This window comes from Mauremys mutica, chromosome 13, assembly GCF_020497125.1.
Source record: "Mauremys mutica isolate MM-2020 ecotype Southern chromosome 13, ASM2049712v1, whole genome shotgun sequence".
NCBI classification, from domain to species: Eukaryota; Metazoa; Chordata; order Testudines; family Geoemydidae; genus Mauremys; species Mauremys mutica.
The window spans coordinates 32503230-32523656 of NC_059084.1; the positions used below are offsets into that span (position 1 = coordinate 32503230).

Sequence of the window (20427 nt, forward strand, 5' to 3'; positions counted from 1 at the left end):
AGTGGGAGACTCACGGTCCAGCCCCGCTGCTTTAAATCTTTATTTAATCCAAAGTGGAAGCTTCAAGAAGAGAGACTGAGGATACTGCACATCAGAATATCTCACAGCCCAGTGGTTACGGCCTGCATCTCAGAAGTAACAGCTCCCTGTTCAAATCCCTTCTCTCCCTTAGATAGAGGGGAAACTTGAACTGAGGGTCTCCCACCTCCTGGGGGAGTTCCCTACCCACTGGCTAAAAGTTACCAGGGAGCTCCTTTCCCACCCTCTGCTCTGAGGCTGAGGTGAGTTAGGTGGAGGAACATCTATCTTCCCCCACTTTGTGCATCACACTGGTGCTTACGCATCCGGGTGCCTAGAGGGAGCCAGCAGTGTGCATATCCAGAGCCAGGAACATAGGTGCCTAGGAGACCTTTACAATAGAAATGTAGGTGCTGAGTGATTTTAGGTGCCTGCTGACTTTGGCAGCGGCAGCTGAGTGGGGATTTTGTGAATACCACTGGAGCCTAAATTTGGGATTTAATGTGGCAGTTAGGTGCCAAAGTCCCTTTGTGAATCTAGCCCTCGCCCTAGCTGACTGACCCCGCCGCACATGCGGGGAGGCAGGGCAGGACTTTTTTATGCCATTTTCCCACCCTACCTCACAGGGGTGTTTCAAATATAAATTCATTCATGTTTGTTAGGACTGACACAGAAACAAAGTGACATTCCCAAGGCCATGGAATCTGGCAAAGCTACAGTTCAAATTCAGGGCCTGCTGCCTTCCAGCCCTGAGCTCATCCCTTCCTGCCAGAGGGGCTGAGCCTTCACAGCTCTCATTAACTGCAGGGGCACTTTTGGTTGCTAAAAACCCCTTTCCCCATCCAGCGCCTTCAAAATTTCTCTGCCTCCAAGTCATGAAGGTGGGTTTCCTGTAGGAAGATAATATCTGCTTTCAGTGTTTCTAAGTGAGTGATTATTCTTTTCTTTTTATCGGGTGAGTCATCGCTTTGATGTTCCTGGAAACACAATTTATAATATTAGGCATAAGGAGTGCTTACGTCAAACATTTCTTTATCAGGTACCTGAGTAGTGGCATTGCTTGGGCCACAGTTGACTACAGATCTAGGAAAGGTGTGTCTGGGTTCCCCCTCACGAACGGGGCGGGGGAAATGGAGAGAGTTAGGCAGACCAGGAAAGGTAAAAGATAATGCGGGTGTGACAGGGTGCTGGGCAGGAACTCCTGAGCCAGCCCTCTGTCCTGCCAGCTCCAACTAAGGGAGGTAAACTGGAGCTGGCTAGAGAAACCTGCACCAGACTGGCAAATGGGAAACAGCTGCCAGCCTAATTAGCCAGGAGATACATACAGGCCTAGAGGAAGGAAGCCAGGGGAGAGCCAGAGAGTGGAAGGAGAGCAGCAGCTCTTCCCTCCTGGGTGCAGAGAGTTCCCTACCCACTGGCTAAACATTACCAGGGAGCTCCTTTCCCACCCTCTGCTCTGAGGCTGAGGTGAGTTAGGCGGAGGAACATCTATCGTCCCCCACTTTGTGAGAGCGGAGGAAGTGAGTGTTATGGAGCGCTATGGCTAGCCCACAAGCAAAAAAAAAAAAAAGAAAAGAAAAGAAAATGCCACCCCCTGCAAATGTGCCGCCCCAAGCACCTGCTTGCTTTGCTGGTGCCTAAAGCCAGCCCTGCTTACAATTATTGCCCAGGGCTTTGCATTTGGAGGGGGTTTTGGTGCAAGGGGGTGGTGAGCTCTTCTTAATATCTTGAGTTCTGATCAGGAGAGAGACAAAGGCCCTGGCAGCATGGTGGATAAAAATACCCCAGGCCTCCCTTTTTCCAGCCCCACAAGTCTCAGACTGTTTCTCCTGGCACTTCCCTCGCATGATCAATACCCTTCTCCTGCAGTGCTTTAATAGGTCTTTCCTGTGGCTGTGCAGTTCTGTTCCTAGTACTCACTGTGTCGGCTAGCAGGGAGAGTCTGTTCTCAGCTTTCTCTAATCTTGCTGCCAAGTCTTGCAAGTCAGCTTGAAGTGTACTAGTAAGATTTATGATCTCGGGTTATAGCTTCACATAATCTATCCACTTGAGACTTGTTTTAGCCAGTCCATAAATTCATCTAGTCTCAGAGGGGCCCATCTCCCTGGTCAGCCATCCTGTGCAACGGCTTCTGCTTTTTAGGATTGTGTAGAAAGTCTGGAGACAGCGCAGCAGCCCTAAGGGCATTAGAAGCAAAGAGTGGTAGAATAATCTCTAATACAAATTAGCTGGAAAAAAAAACAATTCCGTGGCTGCTGGTTGTGACCGTTAGGAGGTGGGGAAAGGAGCTGTATAGCTGTGCAGCCCCAGCCCTCTAGTGGCTCCTGGAAGTCTGACCATATTGTGTAATACTGTATCATTCGTTTAGGCCTCTTGTCAAAATCATTTACGGGGGAAGAGTCTCAGGTGACAGGAAAGCTAAAGCAGGCAGGGGAATGGAATTCACTTCTTGTTCTCACCACAGCAGTTTGCCACTTGCCACAGTACTTGCTTGTGAGGTGGCTGATGCTAGTCTTGGGGGTTCACTTGAGGAATGGCTTCTGATTTCTGCATGTGACCCAACATGTCTTTTAGGATGCAGCCACCTTCTTCCATATGCTGGCCCTATGATTACCTCTCTTCCATGGTGTGTGCAGCAATGTGCCACCAGTAGGGAGAGTTGGGAACTACAGGACACCCTCACTATAATGGCCTTCAGAATAATGAGAATATAATGAACCTGGTCCCTGGATCCCACCTCCAGCCCTGGGGCTGCAGCGAGGGCTGACAGATCCTCCAGCCCTGGGTCTGCGGTGGGGGCTCAGAGCTGCTCCAACCCCTGGCTTGGATCCCGGGGGCGTTGTTAGAGGAAGGATGCACTGTACTTAGGGCAGCGGCCAGATAGCTGTCTGGGAGTGAATGTAGGAATGAGTAAGACAAAACACAGAACCCCTTCACGGGAAGCAGGCAGGGTTGAATACTATTCAGCACCTGCTCCTTTAGTTGAGTGTTACCAGTTTTCAGAAAGTAATCGATGAAATGACTCATTTGTGGTGGTACTGAGCATGGTATTTAGCATATTTGCTGACTGCTGCTGAGAATGAGAATATGCTGCATGCTGTGATCCCAAATAGCGGATCACATCTTAATGGAGAAGTGAGCCCACAGATACCTTCTCGTCCATTCATACCCGTCCAACACCCCGCTGGTGACTCTTGGTACATAATGTGTCTCAGGAAAAGACGGTTACTCACCGTAGTAACTGTTGTTCTTCGAGATGTGTTGCTCCTATCCATTCCATGTAGGTGTGCGCGCCGCACGTGCACGGCTCTCCGGAACATTTTTACCCTAGCAACTCCGGCGGGCCGGCTGGGCTCCCCCTGGAGTGGCGCCGCTATGGCACCTGTTATATACCCCAGCCGGCCCGTCTGCTCCTCAGTTCCTTCTTGCCGGCTACTCCGACAGTGGGGAAGGAGGGCGGGTCTGGAATGGATAGGAGCAACACATCTCGAAGAACAACAGTTACTACGGTGAGTAACCGTCTTTTCTTCTTCGAGTGATTGCTTCTATGCATTCCATGTAGGTGATTCCCAAGCCTTACCTAGGCGGTGGGGTCGGAGTGAGACGTGGCAGAGTGCAAGACTGCGGAGCCGAAGGCTGCATCGTCTCTAGTTTGTTGCACCAACGCGTAGTGGAAAGCGAAGGTGTGAACGGAAGACCAGGTGGCCGCTCTACAGATGTCCTGGATAGGGACATGGGCTAGGAAGGCTGCCGATGAGGCGTGAGCTCTGGTTGAGTGAGCAGTGAGGCGGCATGGTGGCACGCAAGCAAGCTCGTAGCATGTCCGTATGCATGACGTCACCCAGGAGGAAATTCGCAGTGAGGAGACCGGCTCGCCTTTCATGCGATCGGCAACCGCCACAAACAGTTGGGTCGAACGCCGGAAGGACTTTGTCCGATCAATATAAAAAGCGAGGGCCCAGCGAACGTCCAGGGTGTGGAGCTGCTGCTCACGGGATGAGGCGTGCGGCTTCGGGAAGAAGACCGGAAGGAAGATCTCCTGGTTGAGATGGAAAGCCGACACCACTTTAGGAAGGAAGGCTGGGTGTGGCCGAAGCTGCACCTTGTCACTATGGAAGACGGTATACGGTGGAATGGCCGTCAGGGCGCGGAGCTCAGACACTCGTCTGGCCGATGTAATTGCACGAGGAAAGCTGTCTTCCAAGAGAGATAAAGCAGAGAGCACGTGGCCAGGGGCTCAAAGGGTGGTCTCATAAGCTGGGCCAGAACCAGATTCAGATCCCACGTTGGAGTAGGACGACGTATCGGCGGGTACAAACGATCGAGGCCCTTAAGGAATCGGGAAACCATCTCGTTGGAGAAGATGGACCGACCACCCATAGAAGGTCGAAATGCCGACACGGCTGCCAGGTGCACCTTCAAGGAGGAGATCGCTAGACCTTGGTCTTTAAGGTACCAGAGATAGTCCAGGATGGTCGGGATGGGGACTAGGAATGGATTAAGGCCTCGTTGGTCACACCAGATCGCGAAACGTTTCCACTTCGCGAGATAGGTAGAACGCGTCGACGGCTTTCTACTTTCGAGCAGGACTCGCTGCACTGCCGCCGAACAGTCCCTCTCTGCTCGGGTCAACCACTCAGGAACCAAGCTGTAAGATGCAGGGACTGCAGGTTCAGGTGACAAAGCCTGCCGAGGTCCTGAGTGATGAGGTCTGGCCATAGCGGGAGGGGAATGGGATCCCGAATCGAGAGCTCGAGCAACAGGGTGTACCAGTGTTGCCTCGGCCAGGCCGGAGCGACGAGTATTACGCGGGCCCTGTCCCTCCGAAGCTTGAGTAGCACCCGGTGTAAGAGCGGGAACGGAGGGAATGCGTAGAGGAGGTGATCTGTCCATGTGAAGAGGAATGCATCTGACAGGGATCCCGGAGCTCGACCCTGGTACGAGCAGAACCTGTGGCACTTCCTGTTCTCCCTGGAGGCGAACAGGTCTATCTGGGGAAACCCCCACCTCCGGAAAATTGTGTGGGCCACATCTGGGTGTAGGGACCACTCGTGGGAGGTGAACGACCTGCTGAGGTGGTCGGCCAGCGTGTTCTGTACTCCCGGCAGAAAAAACGCTTCTAGGCGAATCGAGTGGGTCACGCAAAAGTCCCACAGGAGCATCGCTTCTTTGCAGAGTAGGGAGGACCGGGCTCCGCCCTGCTTGTTCACATAGAACATCGCTGTCGTATTGTCTGTGAACACCGCTACGCAGCGGTCCTGCAGGTGGGACCGAAAGGCGAGACATGCCAAGTGGATCGCTCTCAGCTCCCGGGCGTTGATGTGGAGGGAGAGCTCCTGAGCTGACCATAGACCTTGCGTGTGAAGGTCGCCCATGTGAGCACCCCATCCTAGCGCCGAGGCGTCTGTGGTCAGGGTGACCGACGGGCGAGGAAGGCGGAACGGGACCCCTGCGCATACGACCTCCGGGTCTAGCCACCAGTTGAGCGTCTGGAGAGTGGGCTTTGCGACCATCACCACCATGTCTACGGGGTCGCGATGGGGGCGGTACACCACTGCCAACCAAATCTGGAATGGGCGAAGGCGCAGCCTGGCGTGCGCGGTCACAAACGTACATGCTGCCATGTGACCCAGTAGGCGTAGGCAGGACCGCACCGTCGTTGTGGGGAAGGCATGCAGGTCCCGTATGATCGAGACTATGGTCTGGTGCCGAGGACGAGGAAGGCAGGCCCTGGCTAAGTTGGAGTCGAGGACCGCTCCTATGAACTCCACTCTTTGCGTTGGAGTCAGGCAGGACTTCTCGGCATTGATAAGGAGGCCTAGTGACCGGAACAGAGACAGTATTTCGGCCACTTGATCCGCTACCAGCTCTTGGGATGGCCCGCGTATCAACCAGTCGTCGAGGTATGGGTAGACATGTATTCGACGCCGACGGAGGGCTGCGGCAACCACCGCCATGCACTTGGTGAAAACCCTTGGTGCGGTGGATAGGCCGAAGGGCAGTACCGCAAACTGGTAGTGCTCGCCGTTGACCACGAAACGCAGGTAGCGTCTGTGGGGAGGGTAAATTGCCACATGAAAGTATGCATCCTTCATGTCGAGGGCGGCAAACCAGTCTCCTGGATCCAGGGAAGGAATGATGGTCCCCAGGGTGACCATACGGAACTTGAGCTTGCACAGGTGTCTGTTGAGCTCCCGGAGGTCTAAGATGGGACGAAGACCTCCTTTCGCCTTGGGGATGAGAAAATATCTGGAATAAAATCCCCTGCCCCGCCTGCTGTGCGGAACCTCCTCTATGGCACCCACGCTCAACAGAGTCCGGACCTCTTGTAAGAGGACTTGCTCGTGAGAGGGGTCCCTGAAGAGGGACAGGGAAGGTGGGTAGGAGGGAGGGGGCGAAATAAACTGAAGGCGGTAACCGTGCTGGATGGTACTGAGGACCCAGCTGTCCGATGTTATGGAGCACCACGCCTGGAGGAAGTGGGAAAGACGGTTGGAAAATAACGGGGTAGGATCCTGGAGTGAGACTGATGGGCCGTCCCCGGGCGTCCCATCAAAAGGCCTGTTTGGGACCTTGAGGGGCCTTGGAAGGGCCCTGGGCCTGGTTACGCCTGCTCCCCGATGGTCTACGGCAGTTTAAGTTCACACGCCGACTATTATATGGCCGTGACCTGGCCTGGGTAAAGGGCCGGTTGGGCTGCTGACGGAATGACCTTCTCTGGGTAGCTGGCGTGTACATGCCCAGAGTCCGAATGGCAATCCGGCCATCCTTCAGGGTCTGGATTCTAGAGTCAGTCTTGTCTGAGAAGAGACCCTGGGTGTCAAAAGGGAGGTCCTGGAGGGTGTACTGCACCTCAGGCGGCAAGGTGGAGGACTGCAGCCACGAAATGCGCCTCATAGTCACCCTGGAGGCCACGGTTCTGGCTCCCGAGTCAGCGGAGTCCAGGGCGGCCTGAATTAAGGACCGGGAGGCTTTCCTGCCCTCTTCCAAGAGCGTCGAGAACTCTTGGCGTGAGGCTGGCGGGGTCAGCTCCGAAAACTTCCCCAGGGACACCAAGATGTCAAAGGTGTACCGGGAAAGCAGCGCCATCTGGTTCGCGATTCGGAGCTGAAGACCACCCGCTGAATAGACCTTGCGCCCCAACAGGTCCATGCGCCGTGCCTCCTTAGATTTCGGCGCTGCCGCAGGCTGTCCATGCCGCTCCCGGTCGTTTACCGAGTGGACCACCAGAGAGTCCGGAGTTGTGTGCATGTACAAATACTCGTATCCCTTCGGTGGGACCGAGTACTTCCTCTCCACCCCACATGCCGTGGGGGGGACCGACGACGGCGACTGCCAGATGGTAGTGCTATTACGCTGTATCGTCCGGATAAAGGGCAGGGCCACCCGCATCGGGGCCTCCGCTCCAATGACATTAGTCACTGGGTCCTCGTCCTCCGGGACCTCCTCGACGGGCAGGTTAATGGCCTTCGCCACTCGGCGGAGAAGGTCCTGGTGTGCCCGTAAATCAATAGGCGGGGGGTCGGTCGTGGATGCCCCCGCCACTGCCTCGTCCGGAGAAGATGACGAGGACCAACCTGGGAGTACCTCGTCAGGAGCCTGCTCCTCCAACGGGTGCTCAGCCGCCACGGAGCCTGGATCTTGAGTCGGATCCTGTGGCAATGCGGTCTCTCCCGTCGGTGACGGGGGCGGCCTGCTGACTGTGGCCTCTGGCTCCCGACGCTGCACTCCCACCGGCCTCGGGGGAAAGGGAAGCGCTCGAGGGTCATGGTAGTCCCAGGGAACCCCAAATCCCCACTGATGGGGTCCATGTTCCCGGCCTTGGGACTCGGCTCCAAAGTCAGCACCACTGCCCTTGGGAGAAGCGATCGAGGGTTGGCGAGAGGGCCAGGGTGGAGCTGAGGCGACACCCGAGTGTGCCTCCGATGCTGGTGGCAGGACTCTGAGCAGTGCCGAGGCTCGGTGCCGGTCATCGCGGTACCGGATCGGAGAGCGGGACCGGCGTGCGCTGCGGTGCCGGGAGCTTGACCGGTGCCGGGAGCTCGACCGACGGTGCCGGGAGCTCGAACGGCATCGGGCGCTCGACCGCGATGGTGACCGACGGCGTCGGGAGTGGCTCCAGGAGTCTCGGTGCCGAGAATGGGCCCTGGAGCTGGATCTCCTGCAGTGCTGGCGACTCGGTGACCGTGTTCGAGAGCGGTGCCGGCGACTCGGTGACCGTGATCGAGAGCGGGAACGGCACTGGGAGTGCGACCGGTACCGCGATGCTGAACGGTACCGGGACTGCGACTGGCGCCGGGACGGGGAGCAGCGCCGCGATGGTGATCGGCGCCGGGATCGTGATCGGCGTGGTGGTGACAGTCTCCGAGATCGGGACCGGGTCCGAGATTTGGAGCGCCGTCCATGCCATCTGTCGGGGGTTGGGGGCCGTATCATTGCCGGCTTGCCCACCGACTGGACGGCCCGCACCGGCGGTGCCGGGGGCCGGAGGCTCGGAGCCTCTGCGAGCTCGATAAGCTCTCTCGCCGTCTCAAACGCCTCAGGCGTAGATGAGAGCTGCAGCTCAACCTCGGCTGGTACTGGGGAGCAGGGTGGCGCCGGACTCGACGGCCTCTGGGGTGCCGGAGTCGGTGGCACCGTGCACGGTTTGTGCACTGCCACAGCCTGAACCGTCTGTACCGGAGGTGGCTGGGCTAATGGCCTCGGAGGATGTTTCGAGGCCGTCTTCGGCGTCTTGAGCTTCCTCGTTGGGGAGAGGGAGCGGTGCCGGGATGTCAGTGCCGGGTGTCGAGAGGCCTCGGTATCGGGGCGGCTCGGTGCCGCCGGTGCGCTGCATGCCGAGGATGACTTCGGCGCCGGTGGGGTCGGCGCGGACGGCTGGAGCGAAGCCTCCATGAGGAGCTGCTTTAATCGAGAGTCCCGCTCCTTCCTCGTTCGGGGCTTGAAGGCTGCACAGATCGGGCACTTATCAGTTCTGTGAGACTCCCCGAGGCAGCGCAGGCAGGAGTCGTGCGGGTCACCGACGGGCATATGCCGCTGGCAAGCCGCACAGGGCTTCAATCCCGGTGCCCTGGGCATAAGCCCGCACCGGGTGAGGAAGAAGAGGGTTTAATCCCTCTAATTCCCTACTAATACTACAACTAACTAAACTCAATCAATTAAACAGCAACTAAACTAAACTAAGTTAACGAACTATGCTAAAGAACAGAGAAACGCTAGGGCTGTGGAGGTAACGAAGCACTCCACTGTTCCAACTGGCAGTCACGGGCGGGAAGAAGGAACTGAGGAGCGGACGGGCCGGCTGGGGTATATAACAGGCGCCATAGCGGCGCCACTCCAGGGGGCGCCCAGCCGGCCCGCCGGAGTTGCTAGGGTAAAAATGTTCCGGAGAGCCGTGCACGCGCGGCGCGCACACCTACATGGAATGCATAGGAGCAATCACTCGAAGAAGAATATGCTGTTGTGTCTGTAGGCTCTCTAGTGAGGTCAGTCATTCAGTGTCCTTCTGGTCGTTTACTCGGTGTGAATCACTTTTGTCTCCTTTTGCTTTTCATCCCTCTCTCCCCTCCCCTCCGCTCCCCTCGTTTCTCTCAGCTGGAAACAAGGAGGAGACTAGCACCATGTGACTAGCCAGCTCTCTGCAGCCCACCAACAAATGTTCTTGGGCCACCACAGGTCCACAGACCACAGTTTGGGGACGCTGTTGTAATCAGCCTGGCAAGTGATTTTTCTTAAGCACTCCCCTGTTGTGTGCCTAACTGGACGTTCACTTACAGGCCCTGAGAACAGCGGTTGGCTGGATCTTAGTAAATTCATTGTTTGTTTTTCCCCCTCATTCCTAGGAGATAAATACTGGGTTTTCAAGGAAGTGACAGCAGAGCCAGGGTACCCGCACGGCCTGGTGGAGCTGGGAAGCTGTCTCCCCCGGGAAGGCATCGACACAGCTTTGCGATGGGAGCCAGTAGGAAAAACCTATTTCTTCAAAGGAGACAAGTACTGGCGCTATAACGAGGACAAGAGAGCGACTGACCCAGGATACCCAAAGCCCATCACTGTGTGGAGGGGAATCCCACAGGCCCCACAAGGAGCTTTCATCAGCAAAGAAGGCTGTACGTAGAACCCATGATTGCAAGTGTTTGTCAGACTAATACCAGGTCCTTGTTTCAGATGGTTTTACTGTGCTGAATTCAGGCCCCAGCGCTCACAATGCTGCTCTGCCATCAGTGGCCACAGAGGTCACTAAGGGCTGGATTCACAAAGAAACTTAGGCAGGGCCATGCTGAGCATCACCACACCTAACGTCTAGGTGCCTAGAAAACCACTGGGATTCAAGAAGGCTGCGTTAGGTGCCTGAGCCCCTGTGCACTGAGTGGGGAGAGAGAGGCACCTCAGAATGGAATTCATAACCGCCAGCTTGCGAGGTAGCTACTCACCTAAACTAGCCATTGGGAGGTGCCAAGTCCAGGTGGGTGCTAAGCTCCGCCCCCTCAGAGATAGGTGTCTAAGTCCAGGCTCCAGGGAGGGGCCTCCCTCTGCTCAGGGGTCTCAGCTGCAAACCCTCTTTTAGGGCATGGTGCCCGTGCTGTTTTAGCAGGCGGGGCAGAGGGAGGAGGCAAGCCACGAGTTAGGGTGCTCATGTAGGGTGCAGGAGACCCGTGGTGCAAGTGCCCCCTCTGCCTGAGGGGGAGAGGGGATTGGAACAGAAATCTCCCATCCCTCAGTTGGGAGCTGGGCTCTGGGGTATTCCGAAGTGGGGATGCCCTCAGTCTCTCTTGTTGAAGCTCTTCCACTAATGAAAGAATGATTGGGCCAGAGAGCGAGCCCAGGCATGAGGAGGACTGTAGTCTGGTAGAGAGAGCACTCACGGGGAGGGGGAACAGGCAGGATCCCGGCCCCCTCCTCTAATGACATTTTTAAATTATGTATTCCCAATGGAACAGCTTCAACAGGCAAGATGGAGGGCGCCCCCCTCAGGCTAGGCCATTGGCCTGAAAGGGGGCAGATCTCTGCTCAAACCCCTTCTCCCCTGCAGGGTGGAATGGAGAGCTTCACATCCCAGCTGAGCACCCAAATCAGTTACAAGGGACCCCTCTCCTCTGGGGGTCTTGTGTAAATTTGCCTGGAGGGACCTGATTTAGTAGGTGAGCTTTGGGCCTGGGTATTAGATTGGGCCCCACAGACACGTTAGGCAGAGGAACTCCTTTCCTCCCCCGCTTGGTGGAGTGCTCTGGGATGTAGGCAACCTGGTGACTGCAGTGTTTAGACTCAGAGGCAGAAACATAAGCACCTAAGGAACTTTTACTGCAAAAATGTAGGTGCTGAGTGAGTTTAGGCACCTACAAGGTTTGGCTACAGCTGAGCAAGGGTTTTGTGAATCCGAATGGGGCCTGATTCTGGGATTTAGGCACCTCACATGGCAGATAGGCACCTAGGTCCTTTTGTGAATCTAGCCCCAGTAACCTGTGACCCACTTCCCTGCCCCATTCAAACACACACACACCCTCTTTTCCATGACTAAGTCACGTTATTGTATTATAAGCTCCTTGGAGCAGGGACTCGCTCTCCCTCGGTGTTTGCCCAGTGCCCAGCCCCATGGGCCCCTGCTTGGGGGCTACGAGCAATATTTAATTTCCATCCCTGGCTGCATCTAGCTGACTGTTTCTCTCCCCCAATTGATTTTCTCCTTCATCCTCCAACTCTTCTCCAGCCAACTGGGAAAGAGAAGCAGCTGGCTGGAGTGGAGTCTGTCCTCTGCAGAGGACACAGGCACCCTGATGCAGTGGATTTCTCTCAAGATGTCAGGAAAGCTCCCCGAACCCCTACAGAGCAGTGGAGTAGGCGCCAGCTAGGCAGGAGCCCGGAAGAGGGGGGAGCTGGAATCTTCCCTGCCCTTTGCCCACAGGGAGAGAGAGACTAGGAAACAGGGGTGTGGGAAGCATCTGGAGAGCGAAGGCTACTGCAGTTAAGGAGCAGCTGAAGGCACCAGCCTTTCAGCAACAGGAGGGAAGTTTTTGAAGCCACTGTCTGTCTGGTTAATAACCAAGGCCCAATCTTCCAACAGGTGTGCTCCAAAAAGCTGCTCCTATCCAGGGTCTTCTCCCTCACTGCCCCCTCAGAGCCATATGTATGAAACAAAATATTCTAAAAATATCAACAAACCAATATCCAAATCAGGGCAGCCGCTGGGCCCCGCCAAATACTGGAACGTTTTTGTAACATAGAGGAAGTCCCCGAGTGCGTCAGGGCAGACGTGTTGGTGCTTTAGTTGACCATAATTTGCCCCTGAATGCTTGGATTAGAATTCCAAATAAACAGCAAATCAGCTGCTTAGCTTTTCCCGTAAACATTTGCTCTACATTCCTCTAAAATCAAGCAAGTGCCTTCTGATTTCCAAATTTGCCATGGGAGGTTCCTTACGTATGGTTTTTCTTGCCCCCACAGCCTCCTACCCTTAGGCAGAGAAATAATGACTGTAAGCGAAACGCCTTTCAGTACCTCTTTGCGCCCATTCGGTTTCAAGTCTTTGAATGTTATGGTATGAAGTGATCTCTCTTTTGTCCCCTAGTTTATACCTACTTCTATAAAGGGAAGGAGTATTGGAAGTTCGATAACCAGAGGCTGAGTGTGGAGCCAGGCTACCCTAGGTCAATCCTCAAAGACTGGATGGGCTGCAACCAAAAGGAAGTTGAACAAAGCAAAGAGAGACGCTTCCCCCACGATGATGTGGATATTATGGTGACAATCAATGATGTGCCTAGCACTGTAAATGCAATTGCAGTAGTTATCCCTTGCATCTTATCTCTGTGTATCCTTGTCTTGGTATATACCATCTTCCAGTTTAAAAACAAAGAAGTGCAGCAAAACGTTACCTATTACAAACGACCTGTCCAGGAATGGGTATGACACATTCACTTGCACATTTCAGCTCAGAGCTGCTCAAATGAGTTCTGAAGTCCATCAAACAAAACTGTTCAAGTGACTTATTATGAGTCGTGGGAGTTCTGGGACTGAAAGAAGCAGGAAATACAGAGGTGGCCTTGCAGAGTGGAGCCTCTTTCCTTCTTACTGCCTCAGTCATGTGTCTGTCTTGCTGTGCCATTCTCCACGGGCCCCCTTGTGCGTGTCAGAGACTGCAAGAGGAATTTTCTTGAAATGTTTTTCAGCTGACTTGGGAAACCTTCTTCAGTGCCCTGCCCCAGTGGTCTCTGTTAAACCCAGCATTCTCCAGTGTAGCTAACCACCTCTAAATGGACCAGGTTTTTTACAGTTGTCTCATAAATGAATTAAGATAATTCAATCTATGAAACGGGAGCAATTCAGTATCTTAAGGAGAAGACATGCTGATGCTGAATCATTCTAAAAAATCTTCTTAGTTTATTACAAGAACCAGGGAATTACCTGGATGCAATTTTCCAATACCTGCTGGTCAGATGTTTTGTACATTCATAATAATTGATGCCATCACTCAGCACAGTTCACAAGGAGGAGGTAATTCTGTGTAGGCCAGGAGTTCAAGGAACTCTTAACCAGATATAGTAATAGCAACTCCTCAGTTGAGTTAGTCCACAAGACAAAGACCAAAACACTCCCTACTGTTAACACAGCCCTAAATGCTTTTGTTTTAGGAACCTCTCATGTAATGAATATTTAAATGTCATATTACCACTATTTGAAATTCCCATCAGTCACAAACAATAAATTGTTACCAAAACAATGAACAATTTATATAAGAACTCTGCTGTATTTTATCTGAAAATTCTGGGAAGTGTTGTTATAGTGGCATGTGTAATCAGATTCTGAAATTTGCGGCTCATGTTTCAAGAGAATGAAAATGCTTGTTTGGAGGGAAATCTTCATTATAGTTAGGCAAAATGGCCTGGCTAAAGTAAGAACTATGCCTGTGCCTAAAACATGAAAACATTATGTAACTTTGAAAATTATTTTTCACTCACCTCTTCACACTCAAGTATCTGGCCAAAAGGTGGAATTCCAAAATACGGTGAGAAAGCTTGTTTCCACAGGCTGACTAGCACAGTTCTGAAGATGAGAGCCTCAGATAAGAGCTTGATAAGTATCTAAATTTTGGGTACTGAGCTTTGACAAATCTCCTTCTCAGACAGCAGTTGTCTGTTCTTCCCTCTTGTAAATGTGAATGCTTGGGAATGTCATGTCCTAGCTAGAGCCTTCCTTAATCTGATTTTCCATGCTGGTATCCAAACAATATGTTAAATGACTATGAAAAAAATGAAGGCAGCACTTCTGTTAGCGTTCCAGGTGACATTCAGCCCTGTGCAGAAGCAGCCCAGACCAGCCCTAGGCCACACTTACACATCCCTTGTGTCCTGTTTGGAGAGCTTAACTGGGATGTGAGTGGGCCCTAGTCATAGAGTGGGTCTGCTGCCTTGGGCTGAATTTCGCCAGTGTAGCTGATGAAGCAAGAAGCATCGAACTGCTGATTAACATTCAACAATGTACATAAGTCAAAAATCAATGTGGATCTCACAGTTTGTTTCACTTGTTTCTTTTAGCACGTGATTCAGGTTATAAGCATTGATGATGACAAGAGCAGGGCAGGAAGAGAGAGAGATTGTTAGTGTTTGTCTACTTCTACATGCCTGGCTCGGACGCGGATATTACCGCGAAGGGGGTGGTAGAACTTTCAGTGACTGGTTTGAATTGCACATTGTGTGGCCTCAGACTGTTTTGTATTTTATACTTGATAACGCACTTCAGTAGCCAAGAAACGCTGAGTGCATCTTCAACAGAATGATAAAATCAGTGGAAGAGAACTCGGTAGATGTAACATATTTGAATTTTAGTGAAAGACGTGATGGAGTCTCCGGCCGGACTGCAAAAAAAGGACCAAATAAGGCCAGACCTAATCACTAACCACCTCTCCCCAACACAGTATGTTGCTATGTGTACTACACCCCTGGTGGTGACATACATATTATAAGTTCCAGCCCCATGTGCCACATTGCATTTACCATGCACTTTACTATTCCTCTGAGCAGCTCCAGACAGACACCAGTTGAAAATATTTCTCTCATTTCCCTTCTGCCCAAATCTGGAATTCTCCCCGCAAATGACACTGGCCTCTGGGGAATACTGCGGATGTCTTAGCCAGCCTTATACCTGTCGCTTGTCCATCTCCTGAGCCAGCACGGCTGGAAATGTTTGCTTTATCCCATTAGAAAGCCAGAGAGCCCCCTTGCCAATGAGGTACGGCTTCTGGGACATATTTTTAGACTTATGCTGGAATATTGGTATAGAAGGGTACAACTTGCTGAGGAAGGGCAGGCAGGGAAAAAAGGGAGGTGTTGCCTTATATATTAAAAATGTGTATCCTTGGACTGAGATTGAGCTGGAAATAGGAGACAGACTGGTCAAAAGTCTCTGGATAAGGATAAAAGGGCTAAAAAACAAGGGTGATGTCAGGGTAGGGGTCTACTACAGACCAGCTAACCAGGAAGAAAAGGTGGATGAGGCTTTTTTTAAAACAACAAAATCATCCAAAGCACAGGACTGGGTGGTGATGGGGGACTTCAACTACTCAGGCATCTGTTGGAAAAATAACACAGCAGGGCACAGATTATCCAACAAGTTCTTGGAATGTAGTAGAGAGAATTTATTTCAGAAGGTGGAGAAAGCTACCAGGGGAGAGGCTGTTCTGGATTTGATTTTGACAAATAGGGAGGAACTGGTTGAGAATCTGAAAGTGGAAGGCAGCTGGGGTGAAAGCGATCACGAAATGGTAGAGTTCGTGATTCTAAGGAATGGTAGGAGGGAGAACAGCAAAATAAAGACAGTGGACTTCAGGAAGGCAACTTTAGCAAACTCAGGGAGTTGGTAGGTAAGATCCAATGGGAAGCAAGTCTAAAGGGAAAAACAATTGGAGACAGTTGGCAGTTTTTCAAAAAGAGACATTATTAAAGGCACAAGAGCAAATTATCCCATGCGTGGGAAAGATAGGAAGTGTGGCAAGAGTCCACCCTGGCTTAACCAGATGGTCAGTGATCAAAAAATCAAAAAAGAGTCCTACAAAAAAAGTGGAAACTCAGTCAAATTACAAAGGATGAATATAAACACATAACACAAGTATGTAGGGACAAAATTAGAAAGGCCAAGATAGAAAATGAGATCAAACTAGCTAGAGACATAATGGGTAACAAGAAAACATTCTACAAATACATTAGACGCAAGAGGAAGATGAAGGACAGGGTAGGCCCATTACTCATTTGGAGTGGGGGGCAGGAAATAACAGAAAATGTGGAAATGGCAGAGGTGCTTAATGACTTCTTTGTTTTGGTTTTCACCAAGAAGATTGGTGGCTATTGGACATCTAACATAGTGAATACCAGTGAAAATGAGGTAGGCTCAGAGGCTAAAATAGGAAAAGAACAAATTAAAAATTACTTAGACAAATTAGATGTCATCAAGTCACCAGGGCCTGATGAAATGTATCCTAGAATACTCAAGGAGCTGACTGAGGAGATACCTGAGCCATTAGCAATTATTTTGGAAGACGGGAGAGATTGCAGAAGACTGGAAAAGGGCAAATATCATGCCCATCTATAAAAAGGGAAATAAGAACCACCAGGGGAATTACAGACCAGTCAGCTTAACTTCTGTGCCAGGAAAGATAATGGAGCAAATAATTAAGCAATTTGACATCATCTAGAAGATAACGTGATAAGCAAGTCACCATGGATTTGTCAAGAACAAATCATGCCAAACCAACCTGATACCCTGTCAAAGAAAGCTAACAAGGCATGGGGGTGGGGAGAAGTGGTAGATGTGGTATATCTTGACTTTAGTAAGGCTTTTGATACTGTCTCGCATGACCTTCTCACAAACTAGGGACATTGCAACATAGATGGAGCTACTATAAGATGGGTGCATAACTGGTTGGAAAACCGTTACCAGACTGTAGTTATCAGTGGTTCACAGTCATGCTGGAAGGGCATAACGAGTGGGGTCCTGCAGGGATCAGTTCTTGGTCCGGTTCTGTTCAATATCTTCATCAATGATTTAGATAATGGCATAGAGAGAACACCTATAAAGTTTGTGGACAATATCAAGCTAGGAGGGGTTGCAAGTGCTTTGGAAGATAGGATTAAAATTAAAAATGATCTGGACAAATTGGAGAAATGGTCTGAAGTAAACAGGATGAAATTCAGTAAGGACAAATGCAAAGTACTCCACATGGGAAGGAACAATCAATTGCACACATACAAAATGGGAAATGACTGCCTAGGAAGGAGTACTGCAGAAAGAGATCTGGGGGTCATCGTGGATCACAAGCTAAATATGAGTCAACAGTGTAGCACTGTTGCAAAAAAAAAAGTAAACATCATTCTGGGATGTATTAGCAGGAGTGTTGTAAGCAAGACACAAGTAGTAATTCTTCCACTCTACTGGGGGCTGATTAGGCCTCACCTGAAGTATTGTGTCCAATTCTGGGTGCCACATTTCAGGAAAGATGTGGACAAATTGGAGAAAGTCCAAAGAAGAGCAACAAAAACAATTTAAGGTCTAGAAAATATGACCCATGAGGGAAGATTGAAAAAAAATGGGTTTGTTTAGTCTGGAGAAGAGAAGACAGAGGGGACATGAGAACAGTTTTCAAATACATAAAATGTTAAAAGGAAGAGGGAGAAAAATTGTTGTTCTTAACCTCTGAGGACGAAGCAATGGGCTTAAATTGCAGCAAGGGAGGTTTAGGTTGGGCATTAGGAAAAACTTCCTGTCAGGGTGGTTAAGCACTGGAATAAATTGCCTAGAGAGGTTGTAGAATCTCCATCATTGGAGATTTTTAAGAGCAGGTTGGACAAACACCTGTCAGGGACGGTCTAGATAATACTTAGTCCTGCCCTGAGTGCAGGGGACTGGACTAGGTGACCTCTCGAGGTCCCTTCCAGTTCTATGCTGGTATAAAGCTACAGTTTTCTGCTGTTAAGTTTTTGCAGGCAGGTTACGTCACTTATGCCACTGTCCCTGATTTGTGGGTACAATTTGGGACTCTCACAGTTGACACCTAAATTTTGGGACAATAAGTGCTCACAAAACTCTGCAGTGTTTTGTATTTGCTAATGGGAGCTTGTTAAGAGTCAGGCTGAAATGCCACGCTTTCTTCCAGCCCTGGTAGATCACAAGATCTCTGACCTTAATATGAATGGAAAAGCTATCGTCATTTATTGTAGATGTTTTTACAATACATCAGCTATTTCTCTCCCCTCTGAACCATACAATTGCATTCATGTTGCTATGGCCATCTGGCTATGGATATGAAATATAGTGCCAGTAAGTGTTTCCTGAATTTTTTCAGGCATATGTAAACTAGTTTCTGTAAACTATCTGATATCTAAAAACACACGACTGTGTGGCATAGTACCTGGATGGAGGGTTTAATGGCATTTGCTTGGGATGATCTGTGTAAGTGACTATCCCAAACTCATGCACATAGATGCTTGCATTGCTCTGCAGTCTCTATTATTCTTGCATCTGTGCTCCCTTCCTTTCAGCTTGTGCTCTGGAGAGTGACGGTATGAGCAGAGCCCGGCAAAGCCGTGGATAGCCGCACCCACACGTGCATTCGTATTGTTCACCATCTTTGCAGCTTGGCAGTGCCACCAAATTTTTGTATCCGCGCAGGACTCTAGAATTGGTGTCAGTGGAAACACAAATGTAAGCACATGCTCCTGATGCTAATGAGACATTTGATTACACTCCTCTGCCTGGCCTCAACTTTGCTTGCGGAAGCAGTTGCCGGGTGGCTGCAATGCAGGATCGGGGCTTGTTTCCCGGCCTGCAGCTCCCCTTGCTGGCTTTCAGCAAATATTCTCAAGGGAGACTGGTCAAAACTCCAGCTTCCCCTCCCCTGGGCAATTCGGACACTTCACCATGTGCTTGCTGCAAACTGAGACAAAGCCAAAATAGCACAATCTCTCACAGAACAGGAAGGTCAGTTCAACATTGACTTGCCTCTGACCCCCCAGTCCCTTCCGTGGGCTGTGCACTGCTGCGAGATCACCTCTCCTATGATGCAGCTCAGCCAGCCGGGAAGGCCCCAGTGCACAGTGGGAGATGTGGGCCAGCCAGGGAATCCTGCCCGCAGAGAACAGGGGCACGAGGCACCCAGCACTTTGGATTAATGTTGAACTGACCCAAACTGAAATATTTCTATTCACGTCAACCTGACCCCAAAGGAAATATTTGGGTTCAATGGAAAAGTCTCAGCAAATTCCCTTGTGGAAAAGGCATTTTCTGTTGAGAAATCATGTTGGCCTCTCTGGCTTCCCCTTCCCCACACAGCCACTGCTCAAGTCCAGCCATCCCCAGAGTCCCCTCTGTGCCCCTCCCCCCCAGGGTCCAAAGCCACCTTCCCCCCACCCCACCTCAACAGGGCACCTCTCTAAGTTTCCTGTCAGCTTTCCTGCAGTAGTGCCTGATGCTGCAAACTCCCCCCCAACAGGGACCCCTGATGGGAACAGGGCGGGGGGGGGGGAACACAACCATTGTGATCTCTCAAACAAAATCACCCCAGAATGGATGCTGCACTCGTACTTCTCCCCCAGGAAATAAATCCTGCTGCCAAACAGGTTTGTTCCGCAATTCCCACCAACAAACATGAGCCTCCACTCTACTCCCTGCCTCCCCATTCCTTGCTGGTTCAAGCCCTGCCCCTCTCCCACACCCATCACTGGATCACAGCACAGCCCCCCCTCTACCCCTGCTGTCCCTTTCACTCTTCCACCTGGGTCACAGCTCCACCTCCCCATGGCAGAGTGGCATTGGCACACGGCCCTTATCACCTTCCAACCCCCAGCACCAGGTCACAGCCCCACCCATACCCCTTCATCTCTGTATAAGGGGGCTGTTGGCCCTATACTGAAACTTGGGGAGGAGGGGAAGGATTGGTTGGCCAGCCCTCTCCCAGTCCCAGGAGAAAGGGCCAAAGAGGCATCAAGATCCTGAGACTGACAGACTCCAGGGCCAGTGGGGAGAAGCCAATTCTCCAAGTCAGCTGGATTGACAGGGCAGGCAGGCCAGTCACGAGCCTGGGGGCCCATTCTCCACGTGAGCTGGGGCTGTCAGGGGCAGAGGAGAGCAGCAGCACAAAGCCAGACCACTGTGGCGGGAGCCATGGGCCAGAAGTGAGATAGCGGACGTTGGTGATGTCCCACATGTAGTGCCCCATCCACCTGGTTACCTCCTTTCATGCCAATCGCCTGGTGGGTTTTGATGGACAGGCCTGGACTCTTCTCAAGCCTGCTGTTGCTCAGCAGGGTGCAACTCTCTGATTTTCTTCCCCAATGAACTTATTCGGCAGTGTCACCAACCCGCTCCCTCCCCTCTGCCCCCCGCCTTCCTGGCAGGGCCACCAGGGCCGCTTGGAAAGGAAATTCT

General features: G+C 51.6%; 1 protein-coding gene across 4 annotated transcripts in view; it reads left to right on the forward strand.

Moving 5' to 3' along the window:
* The window catches only part of MMP24 (matrix metallopeptidase 24), a 165541-nt gene extending 151840 nt beyond the window's left edge, over positions 1 to 13701 (forward strand). For all 4 annotated transcript variants that reach the window (XM_044985521.1, XM_044985523.1, XM_044985520.1 and 1 more), the window contains exons 8-9: positions 9861 to 10127; positions 12584 to 13701. In XM_044985521.1, the coding sequence (XP_044841456.1) occupies positions 9861 to 10127; positions 12584 to 12921 (605 nt within the window). In that variant the 3' untranslated portion in view covers positions 12922 to 13701. The remainder of the gene's footprint in view (positions 1 to 9860; positions 10128 to 12583) is intronic.
* Positions 13702 to 20427: the final 6726 nt, after the last annotated feature.